This window comes from Phaethon aethereus, assembly GCF_964289735.1.
Source record: "Phaethon aethereus genome assembly, chromosome: 13".
In the NCBI taxonomy this organism is placed as follows: domain Eukaryota; kingdom Metazoa; phylum Chordata; class Aves; order Phaethontiformes; family Phaethontidae; genus Phaethon; species Phaethon aethereus.
In genome coordinates this window covers 19,368,762-19,383,872 of record NC_138589.1, presented here as the reverse complement: position 1 = coordinate 19,383,872, position 15,111 = coordinate 19,368,762, and the positions used below count along the sequence as shown (strand labels likewise).

The window sequence follows — 15,111 nt, the reverse complement described above, 5'->3', positions numbered from 1 at the left end:
TATCTTTCTCATACCATCCAGCAAGGTGGTCAGGTATGTGCTTTTGTAGCTACAAAAAAGCAGCCACTGAAGTGAATGTGTCCACTCAAATTAAGCATATTTTTGGATGCTTTGCAAGATTAGGTTGAGATCTGAAGTTTTAATCTTGTGAATTTTTTAACACTCAACGCAACTTTTTCAACTAGATCCTCACAGGTTTTTAGGCACTGAATTTTTCATTTTAAAATAGAACAGTTTGGCATTGTCTTTGAGACTTAGCAGTCACCATTGAAGGGCTTTGCTCGTTTAATCAGAATTTGATTTTTCTGCAAAAAGTAATGCTGACAAAAAATCAATCCATTTCACTGAGCAGCACCTAGGACAAAGGCTGCATTAAGACTTTCATTATGAGCTGCGTTGCTTTAAGTTGCCCAGTAATGTCAGTGGCAAAGCGGCAAGTTTCTGGCCTGAACTGAAATTGGAGCTATAAAATATGGATGGACTCCTGTCTCTTGGCAGGAGTTAAGACATCACCGTATGAAGTTGTATATGATAAGATTCCAGAAATAGATCTGTCCGAATATGGTGTTGCATTTAATACCTAGAACTTGGAACAAAGGCACAAAGAAGTGAATCGAGTTCAACAAATGAAGATCTTTAGGAAACCATGGAGCCCTTCAGCTATTCCTTTGCTCTGTAAAGTGTTGAGGACTGTGCCTGTTTATGATGGGAACCAGAAGAGCAGTTCGGCTTCTTTCATCTCTCCAGCTGCAAATGTCATATGCAAAGTATCAAGTGTTTTATAGGCGTCTTAGCTTTGGCTTAAACCATTTAGTGAGTGGAAAAAAAATCCCATAGTTTGTGGGTAGAAGCAGGCTATTTGTGAACTGGGTATTTATACACACCGCTACTACCCTGCATATTAAAATGCTAATTTTATGCACGCAGATGGGACACGTACTAAACAAGGGAGCAAACATGGCTTCTTTCGTCTAGCAATTCGGTTAGATTTGTCAAAATGAAATGCAACTGTCCCTTTAGGACTGGCACAGAAAAGGAAAATGTTCATAGAAAACGCATTTTCCATTTTATAAAGCTGAACAACTAAAAGAAGCTGTAAGGCCCAAATACAAATAACTTGACCTTAAGGATTTATGGAAGTCAACATAAAGGTACAGGGCTTCTAAAAAGCAGTGGCCCATCTGCCAGACAATCCTTTTAATCATACAAATTTATCCTGCTTTTGCTTTTCTAATATGTGCAACAAATAATCCAGACTTCAGCTCTCTTGCTGAGGTTTTGCAGGTACAAAAATGCAGATGTACATTCTGTGAGTATTAACTGTGCCGGCTAAAAACAACGTAAAAATACTGTCACGTGCGTGTGTCTGCTTAGATATTGTAGAAGGAAATCTATTCTATCATTAGCTCTCGATCTGCAGCTCAACAGACTGAGAGGCTAAAGGAAAGTAATTTTTAAAAAAAATGGATAAAACCTGTTTTGCTCCTAGCTCAGAGTTCCTCAAATTCTTAAGATTTCACAGTTAGGCTTATAGACTGGGTGTCAAGCCTGGTGAACTCTAAGTATAAATAGGAAAAGAAGAAACCTACAGGTTTCTTCGAACTTTAAGCTCATGAAAAGGCTTACTTAAAGTAGTTGTTCAAGATAGGCACTGGATTTGTTCCAGAATGCTCCTTTAGTCTTACAGTCTTGCCTATTTTAATGTAACTCAGATATGATATCTATGTACAATTCTGACGTCACTTCATTTTTATAATATTGACTTACGCTCACGGTCGTGAAATCTGAATCGGTCACGTAAGACGCACATAAGGGGCAGGCTCTGTTCCAGCAGCCTGATAATAGCACTGTGGCTTATAGGGATCCACTTGGAGGTATTTGCATTTCATCGGTAGAAGGGCAGCTCATAAACGGTGTGGTTTCTTTCAGGGGATCACATTTCTCCCCCTCTTGATAGGCTTAAAATCTAGACTCATCCTGTTCCTTGAATTGTGAAGTCATTTTATCACTGATGGGCAGGGAGCGGGGTAATGCTGGAGACGTGCTCATGGAGATTTGGGACCAGAGTTCTTCCAAACCAGAAAACTGTTGGGTAAAGCATTCCTTGACAGCTGCTTAACAGAGTGGTTCGGCTGGGTGAAAATCAAACAAAAAAGAGGAATTAAAATATTGATCCTTCCTGGGATGTTTGCACAGAACTTGTCCTTATGTAGCTGTGTAATCTTAACAGTCAGCCTGACGTAGGTACAATAACAGCCACACTGAACTGCTTTGTTTTCATAACTGCCAGTTAAGCTCAAGTTATTTTTAAAGTGAAGCTGAAAGCGTTGAGAAAACCATCTTGGGACAGAACCTTTGGTATAATAAATATTTTCATTCTTGCCTGATAAAATGGTTGGAGCTTTTTCAGTAAGTTTTGCTCTGGCCAGATACATGTATAGTTACTCACATAAGTGGGTCACGCTGGTCAATGCAACTGTTCCCACACATAAAGTTATCCCTCAAAATCACCCATGTGCCTAGGTATTTGCAAGACTGACCCTTATTGGAATCAGTCCAGAATAAAGAGCTTTTTAATTTGTCTTGCAGGAACAGTTATACCTGCATTAGAAGCAGCCCCTAAAAGAAATTTTGAAGTCTTAAGGCACACAAAGTTTTGCACCATTTATTTTTCATCCTGAAAAATCACTCCATCCTCTAAACACCCACAAGGCAAAGGTTCTTCAAAGAAATCAGGTGCATCTTGTGAAATTAAAATAAAAAGTGGGAGGGGCAGAGTAAGAGCTGGGATAGACATTGACTTCTCCACCAACAGTTTGCAGAGCTCACTCTGCAGTGCCACAGGTTCTCAGGATACGTTTACAGCACCATTTGTTTGTTGGCATAGGTGTTTCATGGAGCCTGAGGTATGCACCTGTAGGTAGTTTTAAGTTGCTGTCCTTATACTGGTGTTTTGGTGAGAGGTAAATTCACCCTCAAACAACCATTTCTTTAAATAATTGCATACTAAGCACCAACTATTTTCACTCAGCTTTCCCTTTATTCACAGGACACTTACCCAGGCACACCTTTGGTTAGCCTAAATGCTTCTGCTGGTTTTTCACATAGCCGACCACGTTGTTGGAATTGCTCCCTGTAAAACAAATATCAGCAAAATTAGATTTTAAGTTAGTCTGTAGGAAATGTTTTCTCAAGATTCCCTAAGCAGTTTTACTGGTCTCATTATTTAGCAGTTCTCTGGGAGAGCTGTGATAGCCTGCTGGACAGAGGAAAGGAAACCCTTTCATAGTTTTATCAGCTAAACTGGCCAAATTTGGCTGTTTGTAAATCTTATCATATCAAAGGTGTTGTCTAGCTATGTCTGAATATCACTTCCAATCCGACCTGACTGTCCCACCCTATATCCAAGAGTTAGCAGGAGCTTTGAAGCCATGAGAAAAGAGATCTGGAAGATCCTCCTGCTTTCTTCTAGATACATATTTATCAATTTGTGCAAGGGACCTGGCACCTCTTGTGGTTGCAGATAACAAGGGACTGATTCATTGGGCTCCAATCATCTCTTATCACATACCACAACACAAGCTCTTGGCAAAAGACCCTGCTTTTGACAGAGTTCCATGTTCATCTGCAAAGGGTTCTGGACCATGAGCAAAGTTCCAAAAATATACTTAAAATAACAAAGGGTTATTGGATTGAGTGTTTCTCACTCTTTGGGTGGGAACCCCTGGCAGAAGGTCACACCATTTAACACATAGTGTCACAGCTGGAGATACTGATTCTCAAGAGTCCACAGTCAGGCCATTGCAGATCTTAAAATAAGAAGATCTTTTGACCAAGGCATAGAGAGTTGAGGCTAAAGAATGTCTTTTTGCTATGTACAAACCTTCATTTCAGAAGCAGCAAATTCCTTGTAAGCAATGCAATAACTATAAAGCTTAATAATTGCGAATACTTCATGCCAGCAGCTTACCAAAGTATTCCTTGTAATACTTATGCCTCAGGTTGCGGCCATCTGAAAAAGAAGGTACGTAATGAGAACATATCCAGTCAGCCTTCATTCTGTGTTAAACTCTGGCCTTCTGTGTACAACACAGAGAAATGGCAGATATGCCAATAACAACCTCACAAACAGGAAAATAAAAGGTCCTGTAGCTGAAGTAGTGTAGGCTGCTATAAACCTCTTATAAAACTGTTCAGATTATTACTGAACAATGTGGACACAACTCCCTTTTCCTGAGAGTGGTTGACCGCTGGCCACTAGCCATGTTATGTTCTTTTCAGTCGCTAGGAGTCAAGGAATCACAGACTTTCTCAAATGAAAGAAAATTTGTGTGAAATTTCTGACCACCTATTAGTGTTTTACATAATTCAGGTTCCAGCTAGGTTCTTCTGTTTACCATTTATATAATTATTTAAGCTCTTAGAAACACCTCATGTCTAAGAACCATACAACTATACATTACCTTTGTTACTATGGATGTTATTAAAGAAAAAGCTATACAAGAATAAAAGAGATGATCAAAAAGCCCTGGGAAAAAATCTTAAGTCTCTTATGGAAGCAGTTTAGAGATCTGGTTTGATGCTTCCCCTGGCATTTACAGTGACCAAATGGCAAAACTGATGTCTCATGTCTCTACACTGAGATGATTTGTAGCCCAGTGCAGACATGCATACCCTACTATTCAATGAAGTTACACATACCTAGGTATGTTATGAGCTTTCCTGGAAAATAGCTTGGCCTATATAAGTTCCTTTATTGGGCAAATGTGTCAGCAGAATAAAGGGAACAGTGTTTTGGATGCAGAGATCAAATTCGGAAGTCAAAACTGGAGTTTGAAACTCATATTTATTAGTTAAGTGTGTAAATATTTCTATTTTTTGTGCATTACACAATAATGACACATGCAGGTTACTACCTGCTCTGCTTACACAATCCCAGAGGACACTGGCATACAGAGCAAACAAGAAGTGTGTCCCCTGCTTTGGGTATTTCACACAACTCAGCCAACACCAAGGGCATTAGAGCCTTGAGATTGCTGCAGAGTGGGGGCTGCCTCCCAGCCCAGCGGTCACACACTGCCTTGGGGCCTTGGGCTGCCCGGAAAACCCAGGAAGCCCCTGAGAGCAGAGGTACCATCAGATCTCTTCAAAGCCAGTGAGAGTGCGCCGTCCCTTACTGGTGTTTGCATGACAGAACAAGAAAGGAAGGGAGATTTGCAGTCAACTGACCTGGATTTCCACGGAGCTTGATGCACTGGCCCCTGTTTGGGATTCCCTCAGCCGTGTTACCTGGGTTGATGATATGGCATTCATAGCCTGTGGGGCAATGCAGAGGCTCATCTCCATCCTCAGTGGTACTGCAGGCCTCAGCTGCAAAAGAAGCCTGCAGGTCATAAATCATGGCTTTAACACTCACAGGTAACCAAAATATGACAACACGGCTATCTTCCTCTATATTTCCTTCCAGACAGGATCTCAGACTACTTCCCGTGCAAGCGTACCAAGGAGCTAACACCTCCAAAGAAGCCTGGCAGAGCAGGTGATCCAGTTCATACCTTGCACAAAAACTGACGTGTCTAGCCCGATATGGGGAGTGCAGGTCAGCCCGGTTACCTGTAATGACACCCTCCCCACAGCCTGTTGTGCAGAGTCTGTGTGAGGGCTGGAGAGCGGTGAAGACAGACCACCACGGCACACCACGCTCGCACTGATGGGTGGTCCCTCCACGGGGATATTCCCCTCAAGCAGCCGTACATCTGTTCCAGCCAGCGTTTCCAGTGGGTGAGGAATCGGGGAAACATGACCAGGAAGCTGGCAGTTTGCTGCTTTGTTCTTTGCTCCACGCCCTTTAACTTACTGATGAATTTAAACCTCAGATGTGACTCACTATGGAGCAAGGCAGTACCACCCCTGTTACAAATGGAGGCTTTAACCGCCTTGACCCTGGATATCCAGCAAGTGCAGAGCAGAATAAGAAAGTAAAGCAGGACTTACAGGCAGTGTTTGTGTCCATTAAATGTACAGACTATGCAGGGACACTCCACCCTTTCATTTGCCAGGATTTTAATTTCACAGACCTCTGCTGTAATTCTCATGCCATGACTGATAGTTCTTATTTCACTAATTACTCCCTCAAGCTGAGATGAAGGTGTTAAGATAAGAACAAATAAAATGAGCATGACAAGGATGGATGAGAAGTAGCCTATTTTATCTAATTTCTAGCAGTGCAACTCCAATGAGCTGGAGGCAGAATTTTCTCTTAAAGAACTATGATTTTCCATAATAGATGAGAGTCAAGGCTCGGTGAGTCTGATACCATCTGTGTAAGACCAAAGAGGGTAATTTATTGGCACTACCTGTGCCTGACTAAAGCTGATCAAAAGCTGAAATAGCCTTTCCATGAAGAAATGAAGAACTTCAGGCATACATACAACTGGGAATGTCTCGTAGAAGAAAACTTCTCTTCCCACCTCCCCACTCCCTCCTTTGTTTCAATTTGAGGTATTGGAAAAAATTAATTAAAAGACCTTTCTCCATGGAATTAACTTGAAAAGCCCAACCTCATTAGCAGTCCCCAAGCTTAGATGCTCCCAGCTCCATGGCAGCTTGACACAACTCTGCGGCAGTTTGCCAGGGCTCTTGTTCAAAGTGGCCTTCAGACCCAAGAGCCTCAGCCCCAGCCCAAGGCATCTGTGTGATGAGGCTACCTCTGGATTAAAAGATCTCCTAATCCAAGTCCGCCCACAGTCTATCAGAAAGAAGGCAGAAAATATGTGTATGCTGTCAAAGGCTTTTTCTAAAAAAAGGATATATTTCTACTGATTTCAAGAATGGATAGAAATCCAGTTCCCTGCAGTATTCCTAGTGCTCTGCTGGATAAGCCATACCCATAAAAAGCAACCGATTTACTGCACCAGAAACTAGCCTCCAGCACCACACAGGATTATTCCTACAGAAACTCCAGTCAAACACCTGCAGTCCCAGCATCCCAACATCCCTAGCAAGTCCTGTGTATGACAAATATGTTAATATGCCTTTGTATAACTACTGGTATCGCAGAGAAGACACTGAAACTGTACCTTGTAAGACTTCCTCTGGACCATCCAAAAGCCACCCATTTCCTCCCAGCCAGCGGGGTTTAGGCTGAACCAACCAGTCTAAAACTGTAGAAGACAGAAACAAAGAAACACAGGGTCAAGGTGGAAGTAGCCATAGGGCACACAGTTATGGAAAAGTCACAGATTTCCTCTAACAGCCAGTGACGAGGCTGCCAGGCTCCTGAAAGAGATGGCTGCCTCGCTTCTGTGAGCACTAATTCAAATTGGGATTACTTCTTTTCCTGAATATGTAATCCCAGGAAAAGAACTGGCTGCAAATGACTTCTAACGTTTAGGATGGTGGGAATTTTGCTGACCAGCTGACCAGCTGACCTTAGAGAATTTCTTGATTCACACTCAAACTGTGCCTCCCACCTGAGACCTGACGCACCGGGGGATGACTACCATCATTCCTGCATACTTCTCTCTACCACAGTTTGATCGCGGCATCCACTCTACCTGGTGGCGGCTGTACGGACTCCAGGCAGGCGTAGATGCACCCGTTGTAGCAGCAGCGCTTGTGCCTTTCACACTCTGAATCCGATCGGCAGCTGGGCACCTCGCAGGCTCGGTCAGGCAAAGTCTGGGGTGGTGGCGGGCAGCGGTCATTCTTCTGGTAGTGGGAACTGTGAGAATGAAGAGGGTACTCATAATCCTTGCAAAGAAAAGAAAAGGAAACAAAGGTTTGGCATAAGGTGGATACCAAACATCCCATCAGTTGAAACAGAAGGGAGATTTTCAAGTATTCATTAGGGAGGAGAATTAACCATTCGGCTCCCCCAGCCCTGTCTCCAGCACACTGAAGACAGAGCTATGTGATCACCTTAGCACACTGCTTTGGAAACACCGAACCACCAAATTATTGTGAACTCACTTCATAATTAAGGTTATTGTAATGACAATGAGAAGGTAAAAAAAAATCCTTTAAAGTCTTTTATACTTGTATGGGAAGCAGAGAGAAAGACTCCAGGCATACTCATGATGAGCACGCCAAAACACTTTGATAGCAAAGCAGTGGAAATGATGACACTGTATTGTTTTGAGGTTATGTCCCCAAATGGGACTTGGAACTAATGTCCCAGGTAGTACCTGTCTCCTCAATAGGGTCCTTCTACCTTCATCACCTTCTTGGACCAGAACTTATGGGGAGTCTTTCAAGCTTATCCACTGTGGAGTCCTGGGTTGCTAAATTCAAGACCATTTCTAAACCATGAGATGATCTGGGTGCGATCTGTGGGGGGGATGTCAGTTTAATCCCAAACAAAAGGAGGCTGTGTATGACTATGGCAGAAAGCAGCCCAGCTGCTCATTGCACACCGAAAGGACGAGGGAGATTTAAAGTGGATTAACAGGCACAGGATTTTACCAGAAACATTTATAAGAGGTAGCATGCAGATATTATTCATGCTGGCAGCATTTTAGCAAGAAGCCAACTCCCTCCGACAGAGAGGTGAATCACCCAAGCCCACTCCTTTCTCACCTATGACTAAACTACTCATCTCTCGGCTTGAGCTCAGCTCCCCAGAGCAGCATAAAGTACTCAGAAAGGGCAATCAGTTCTCAGATTTATTAACAAAATTAACAAGCTCTAATCAAATCAAAAGATGGAGTCTGGATTTGCACTTTTAAAAGAGATCAGCATCTAGCCAGAGGTATGAAGTGAGCACGGCCATGCACTCACCAGCAGGCTGTTGAGTTTAAGAGTCCTATATATACTCGGCCCTGTCACGGTTATGTTATGAAATCAGTGACGAACAACTGGGATTGTTATTCCAAGAAACAACATGGTGCAACTGTCCCCGAGGGGGCCTCTAGGAAATTTCACCATCAGGCTATGGAGAAATTTGAGGTGAGACAAATATCCCTCTTTATCTACATGCTGCTACATCCTCATTGTCGAAACCTCCCAACATGCCTTTGCGAAACGGGATGTCCCCACATGTACTGTCAAAAAAATGTCCTAGGAGAGGCCCCAGGAGGTCTGTTGCCCTGGGGACTGACCGCTGGCCCACACGGCCTCTGCTGCTACAATTATCCGTAACGCAGCAATCAATTATCCATAATTGGTGAAAACATCACCTTCACTCCCTCAGGATAATTTGTAATGTAGAGAATGAAGGGAGTCCCAAGGGACACCAAAAGAAATAACAATGCACATTGTTTGTGGTACTGATGTGAGAAATTTTACTTCCATATCGTACGTAGCATAGAATTGTATTGATTTGAGGGGTTTTTTTGTTGGTTTTTTTTTTACACTAAAGCTGACCTCCGTTCTTTGAGCCATAGGTAGGGGGAAACGGAGAGCAGTGAAGTTTCTCCGTTGCCTGGCTGCACAGAGATTGGGTGTCAGCGAATGTAGAACTATAGAGAAAAGTCAGGATGATTAAAAGTCTTAATTTCTGTTACAAGGTGTATGTTAAAGAAAATCCATATCCTGGTTGTATCTATAACTGGTTAAATAATGTGTGTGTGTCCGTGTGCGAGAGACAGAAAATTCTTAATATTTCCACAAACGACAGCCTCCTGCCCTGTTCCCAGTATCAGCCTGCCCTGTTCTCAACATCAATAAACATTTATCTTCTGCTTTTTCCTTAGTTGTTTCCATTCAGTGAACAAGAAACTGCCCAAAACCCCTTCTGTGAGGTTGTTTTCCCATGAACTGTTAGGCTGCTTGAACTACAAAATAGGTTTGAGAAAAAAATTCCCTAATTTTGATGATATTTTCAATGTTAAAGTGTAAAACAAGGTGTAAGCTATCACATCATCCCATTCCTCAAAAGCTGAAAACACTCCAGCTTTGAAATAACATGCTTTTGAATTGAAGATATTGCAAGTTCAACTTTTTTTGCTGTTGTTGGATTTTACACAAAGAAAATGCTTGGACCAAGTATAATTTTGAGATATAAGAGAGCATGTATCAGCAAATCTATGCAGTTCCAAACATTTAACAGGTCTCCTTGTTGAGGGAGCATTCATCCTGAAAGGTCATAGTTTGCTATTCTATTATTTGAAATGTCAACTGCAGACTGAAATGTGACCAAAATAATACTGGCAAATAATGGATACATTTAAAAAAAACTCAACAACCCCAAACAATTACTGCAATTGCTTCACAGATGATTCAGAAACCAAGAAGCCAAAATTGCAATGAACAGTTGGCTCAATGAATGAGATTCCCACTTGGGAACAATACAACATTTTTAGCCAAATAACTTTGTACCTCATGACCTCCCTGCCCATTTTCTCTGTTCACCTCTTGCTCTGAATCTCTTTCTTTCAAAACCTCACGGTCAAAAAAATATTTTTTACGCATTTGATCTAATAAAACCATTGCTACTGGTTTACGTATGCATAATCCATCCCGGTGGGAAACAGGATTCCCTCATTCCCAAAACAGCCTGGATAAGGATGTCTCCAGGTATGAGTTACAAGGTCTTTTTAAAAACTCTCCCAGGACTCACAGTTTGGCTCTGAGCGTAGCTCGGATTTATTGTTTTTACAGATTGTGACAATGGGCAAAATTTCTTCCTTTAAGAATATTTTTCAATGCAGGAGGTAAATTGCTGTTTCCCATGGAGACTTATTAAATCATTTTAATGATAATATCTGCCTTAGAGAGATATAGAAACAAAGTAAGGGGAGAAGTTCAGAGTTCAGGAACTCTGAACCCTGAGGAACCCTGGAGGTCAGTAAAGATGGCTAGGACAAATGTGAATGCAATTTCTCGCTCTCAACCCGTATTTTCAATAGTAACTGTGGGATGCAGTCTGCCTCCAAAAAATCCCACATCTGTTCTATTATTTGTGCCTGAAACTGGGCCCTGGGCTTGTGTCAAAGCACAATTCTCTGCTAATTCATATTCTGCATGGCCACACCCAAGACCACGCCTGAGGTTTATTCCCAGCCTCTGGTCACTAGTTCTGCCCCTGGCAGATTATTTCCAGACACTGGCCATAAACCACCTTTTTGCTAAACTAACAGGAGGAATTTAAAGCTCTCCAACCTTTCTGTCAAAGACCTGGAAAAACACAGATCATCTGTCTTCAAAGTTGCAAATATCAGACTGAAGGATATAATAATAAATAATCTGAAGGACAAGACCAAAACAATAGGAATAATATTCTCCCGCTATTTTTCTCTGGATTAGTAGTTTTGGTTCTGGTGTCTGCAGTACTGGAAGATTATAGCAAAATTGGAGTGGGCTCAAAGAAGATGGACGATAGCGATTAGAGGACTGGAAAGCAGGGAATACAGCACCAGACTTCTGTGTGCCTACGCAGGTTCCAAAGGGGAGCCTGAAGACTCTGCTCATGCGTTACTGAGACACGTGTGGGACAGAACTCTCATGGGAGGTGTGCTAATCTGATCGACAAAGAGGGTATCTCAGTGCTGATTTATGACAGCTAGCTGGAGGGTAAATAAATTGTTGGAAGAACATTAACATTACAGCAGCTGCAAGGAATTCTTCATTTCTGGAAATCTTTAAAAGGCGGCTGGAGTTTTTTCTAAAATGCTTGATGCAGTTGACACTGGAATAAAATCAAGACTGCCCCAGGTTTTTCCAATAGACGTGTGGGTTTCTTGAAAATGAATTGAAGAGCACCCCCAAGTAGTTCCCTCCCTCTGCCCTTTGGGAACAGCCCACAGCCTGTGCAGGGGCTGCAGAGCACCAGCTGCACATCACTAAACTTGACGAGTGTCCCTCTGGCTGTAAAATCCATGGATTTGCTAAAAGCTGGAAGTCCAGCTCCTCCACCCCACTGTGACTGCCAGTTTTCTCTTCTCACTGCATTCCCTCTCCTCTTTCTCCCTTCTCCGTTCCCACTTGATGCCACCTTGCCAACCAACACCCTTCCTCAGAGACTTTAATGAAAAACTCCTGGCCAGACCTCAAGCCAGCTCCTCATCCTAACACCTGCTTATCATTCTGCAGCCAGCAGTTTGGTGGATGTGTTGCTCCTACTGTGGACTCAGATTTTTTGGACTCAGTTTTTTTGGAACTCCCTACCCCTCACCGCTTCTTCCCCCTACAGACCTTGACCATGTCCTTCTGAGGGTCCCACAGGGATGTCTATGGCCCATCTCCTGTACGGCTGGTGAGCACCTCCATCTGTTACCCCTCTATCCAGGTGACTCACAAATCAGCTATTCCACCCACAGCCTCTGATTTTCAACCTGTAGGGAACAAACAGCATTTGGAAGAAAAGGAAGCATCTTTTTGAGAAACAAGAGGGGCTGCCAAAACAGACGTCGTGGATAAGAGGATGGAGAGCGGATGCCTTCCTCCTTACAAGACTTTGAGCAGAGGGAAAAAGAAAAGTATTTTCTGTTTTCCCTAGATAAGATGTTTCTGTCAATATGAGCAATTCTAGCTGAGCTTGCCAGATCAGTAGCACCTGGATTCACAGCTGCCAGAAAAAACAGTCCTTTGAAGAACTGCAGATTGAAAGAAGAGGATATATCCTCAGGGGAGCGGGCTTCATGCCTCTACAGAGCACATTATCTGAAGATCAACATGTAAATTCCTGTTCTACTCCTGTCCCATCTCTCTGGGTCATTTACTTCATAGCTCCTATTGAATTTGAGCTTTGTATTGAAATATGACAGAAGAACAAACTAAGAAACATACTTTCCAGTGAGTGACTTTGCAGGAAACAGAGCTCTTCACATCACCTTTTTCCAATTAAAGTGAAAAACAGATGATACCTGTCCCAAGGGAGGCTACAATGAAGAAAATTTCTTGTTGTAAAATAGTGGGATGCCTTTCAAATATTAGCAAATTTTTTTCTGCAAAATTTCAAGGAGGCAAGAGCATTGTATTTCAGTTCATCCAGCACAGGCAAAAGACATGTGTCACACTTCTGCGTCAGCAATCACACATACCAAATGTAGCTGTCCCCAGATATCACTCTAGATGTCATGGCAAAGCAGCATCCATTTTAAATTAAAAGCTTTTATATGTGGCTGCAGAAGACAGGTGGAGGAATCCCTCTGTGACACCAAGGAGCTGTTTATGCACATGCAATGGCTGCAGCTGCAATCAAACCCAAGCATGAGAGAACAGACTGGCTGGGGCTTCCACCTAAGTCGTTCAAGGGGCAGAAGCCTTGGGTCAGTGCTGGCTTCTAAGGGGACTTTAATAGAGTAAGTCAAAATTTCAAGCTAAATTTTTTTTTCTTTCTAAACAGTAGGTCCTGAAAGTCAAGCTAATAAATAATTTTCCTTTTCTTTCCTCCATGGCCATCTCTGACAATCTTTTGGCCCAGGCACACCAAAAGAAGACCCAGCACCACTCTTTTCTCCACTCACAGTAACTTGTTGCTGCTTCAAGTTACTTCAAGAGCTGCTTTGCTCTAAGTACGACTGCCGATTTGGAACCGGTGGTTGCGCTCAGTACCCCGCTGGTGAATAACCACATGCCTCTTTTTCCCCCTAACACACTGGGCAGGCACAGCAAGTGCTCCAGTGCTCCCTGGGCATGCAGGGGACACTGGAGCCTCCTCATCTCCACGCTGTTTTCTTGCCCAGCAATTCTCCTGCCCTTCCCTGGTTTGTTCTTACTTGTGATGGCTTGGGGATAAGAAGGTGGCTTAACATGCGATTGGCACGTTACTGTGACACTGTGGATCTGGAGGTCTCTGTGCTCCAGTGGTTTACAAAACCCTAGGCAACACCACCATCCCTCTAGTACACGTTATCACCAGGAGTTGGAGACATTTACCAAAAGATACCCCAAAAAGGCAGTGGAGACTGGGCAGGGAGCCCTCCTCCCTGCTCTATGCAATGAATAACATTATCTTCTTTTCACTAAATGTATCCCCAGATGCACAGGTTTTGCATTCCCCTTCTCCTCATTCACGCTTCCCTTGCTGCCCTATGAGGTTTCTAGGGACAGCAGTGACGGCTGCCGTACCGATGTCTTCTCACTCTTCCACGCGTGCTTTACAAGTTTCCCACTGCAGCAGCTAGGTGGCAAAAGTTTAGCACAGCCTGGGAAACTTAACGCAACCCTTTTATAAGACAGCCTGTTTTAATGTATATTAAATACTTCTTATTCTAAAATGATACACACACTAAAGAAACCCCCCCTTTCGCGGTGAGCGTACCCAGATCCCCCAGCATCACCCCGCCGCAGTTTACTCACATCATATTTCTCCGTCATTTTCAGATGTAGAGCACGCTTCCAGAGATTCCTTGCACAGCCTGAATCTGGCAGCAAAACTAAGACACACAAGGCTGCAGTGAAGATCTTTATACAGAAATGCATCTCTGACAGCACCCTGGAATCCATCTTCCCAAGGAGAGATCAAAGAAGGGACCCAGCTTTCGGGATCCAGACGATTCAGAGTCTTGGCAAGGAGGGAGGGAGACGGGGAGGGAGGGAGAGCGAGGGCTGATCGCTGGTGAGAGCCGCTTTTCGCTGCGCAGCTTCTGGGAAGGGAAAGGGGAAGAAAAAAAAAAAAAGGAGCCCACAAGCAGAAGCCAGGAGCTGCTGTTGAACTTTACTCCAAGTTAGATCAGGTTCTCGGCTCACATGTTCACACAAAGCACATGCTCTCCTTGAATGATAGATGGGAAGATTATTTGGAAAGATTATTTTTAGACCTTTGTTCCCAACATCTGGCATCCTCAGAGAGCCCCATTCAAAGCCAAAGCGTGGGATCAGATGACAGCTGCCGCAGGGGGAAATAAAGGTCTTGGAGGGGTGGGCTCGGCAGCTTCTAGCAAATAGCTCACCCAAACTTCCCAAGCTACTCAGCTCTCCCTTTGTGTGCTTCCCACTGTGCCCTGAGCTGTGGTTTTGGATCATGTTTTGACAAAGTGATAATTTCATTTTAAGATTGCTTGAAGGAAATGATTTAAAGACATGATAAACATGCAGGGGCTTTAATTAAACCAAGTTGACATTAGGTTTCTGCAAATGATTTCGAAGAAGGGGAAGACGTGGCCATTGGGGAAAAATAAATCCATATGCCTGGGTGGGAAACAGGGAAGGAAGGTGGTTTAGAAATGA

The 15,111-nt window shown here is 43.2% G+C and overlaps 1 protein-coding gene across 1 annotated transcript; it reads right to left on the bottom strand.

The window, feature by feature from the left end:
* Window positions 1-3,074: 3,074 nt before the first annotated feature.
* Window positions 3,075-14,774, bottom strand: WFDC1 (WAP four-disulfide core domain 1; the record flags this gene model as incomplete). Its single annotated transcript, XM_082005867.1, has 6 exons — window positions 14,242-14,774; window positions 7,557-7,752; window positions 7,080-7,163; window positions 5,230-5,370; window positions 3,971-4,012; window positions 3,075-3,133 (listed from the first exon to the last, which is right to left on the bottom strand). The coding sequence occupies exons 1-6, from the start codon at window positions 14,386-14,388 to the stop codon at window positions 3,075-3,077; spliced, it is 669 nt and encodes a 222-aa protein (XP_081861993.1). The 5' UTR covers window positions 14,389-14,774.
* Window positions 14,775-15,111: the final 337 nt, after the last annotated feature.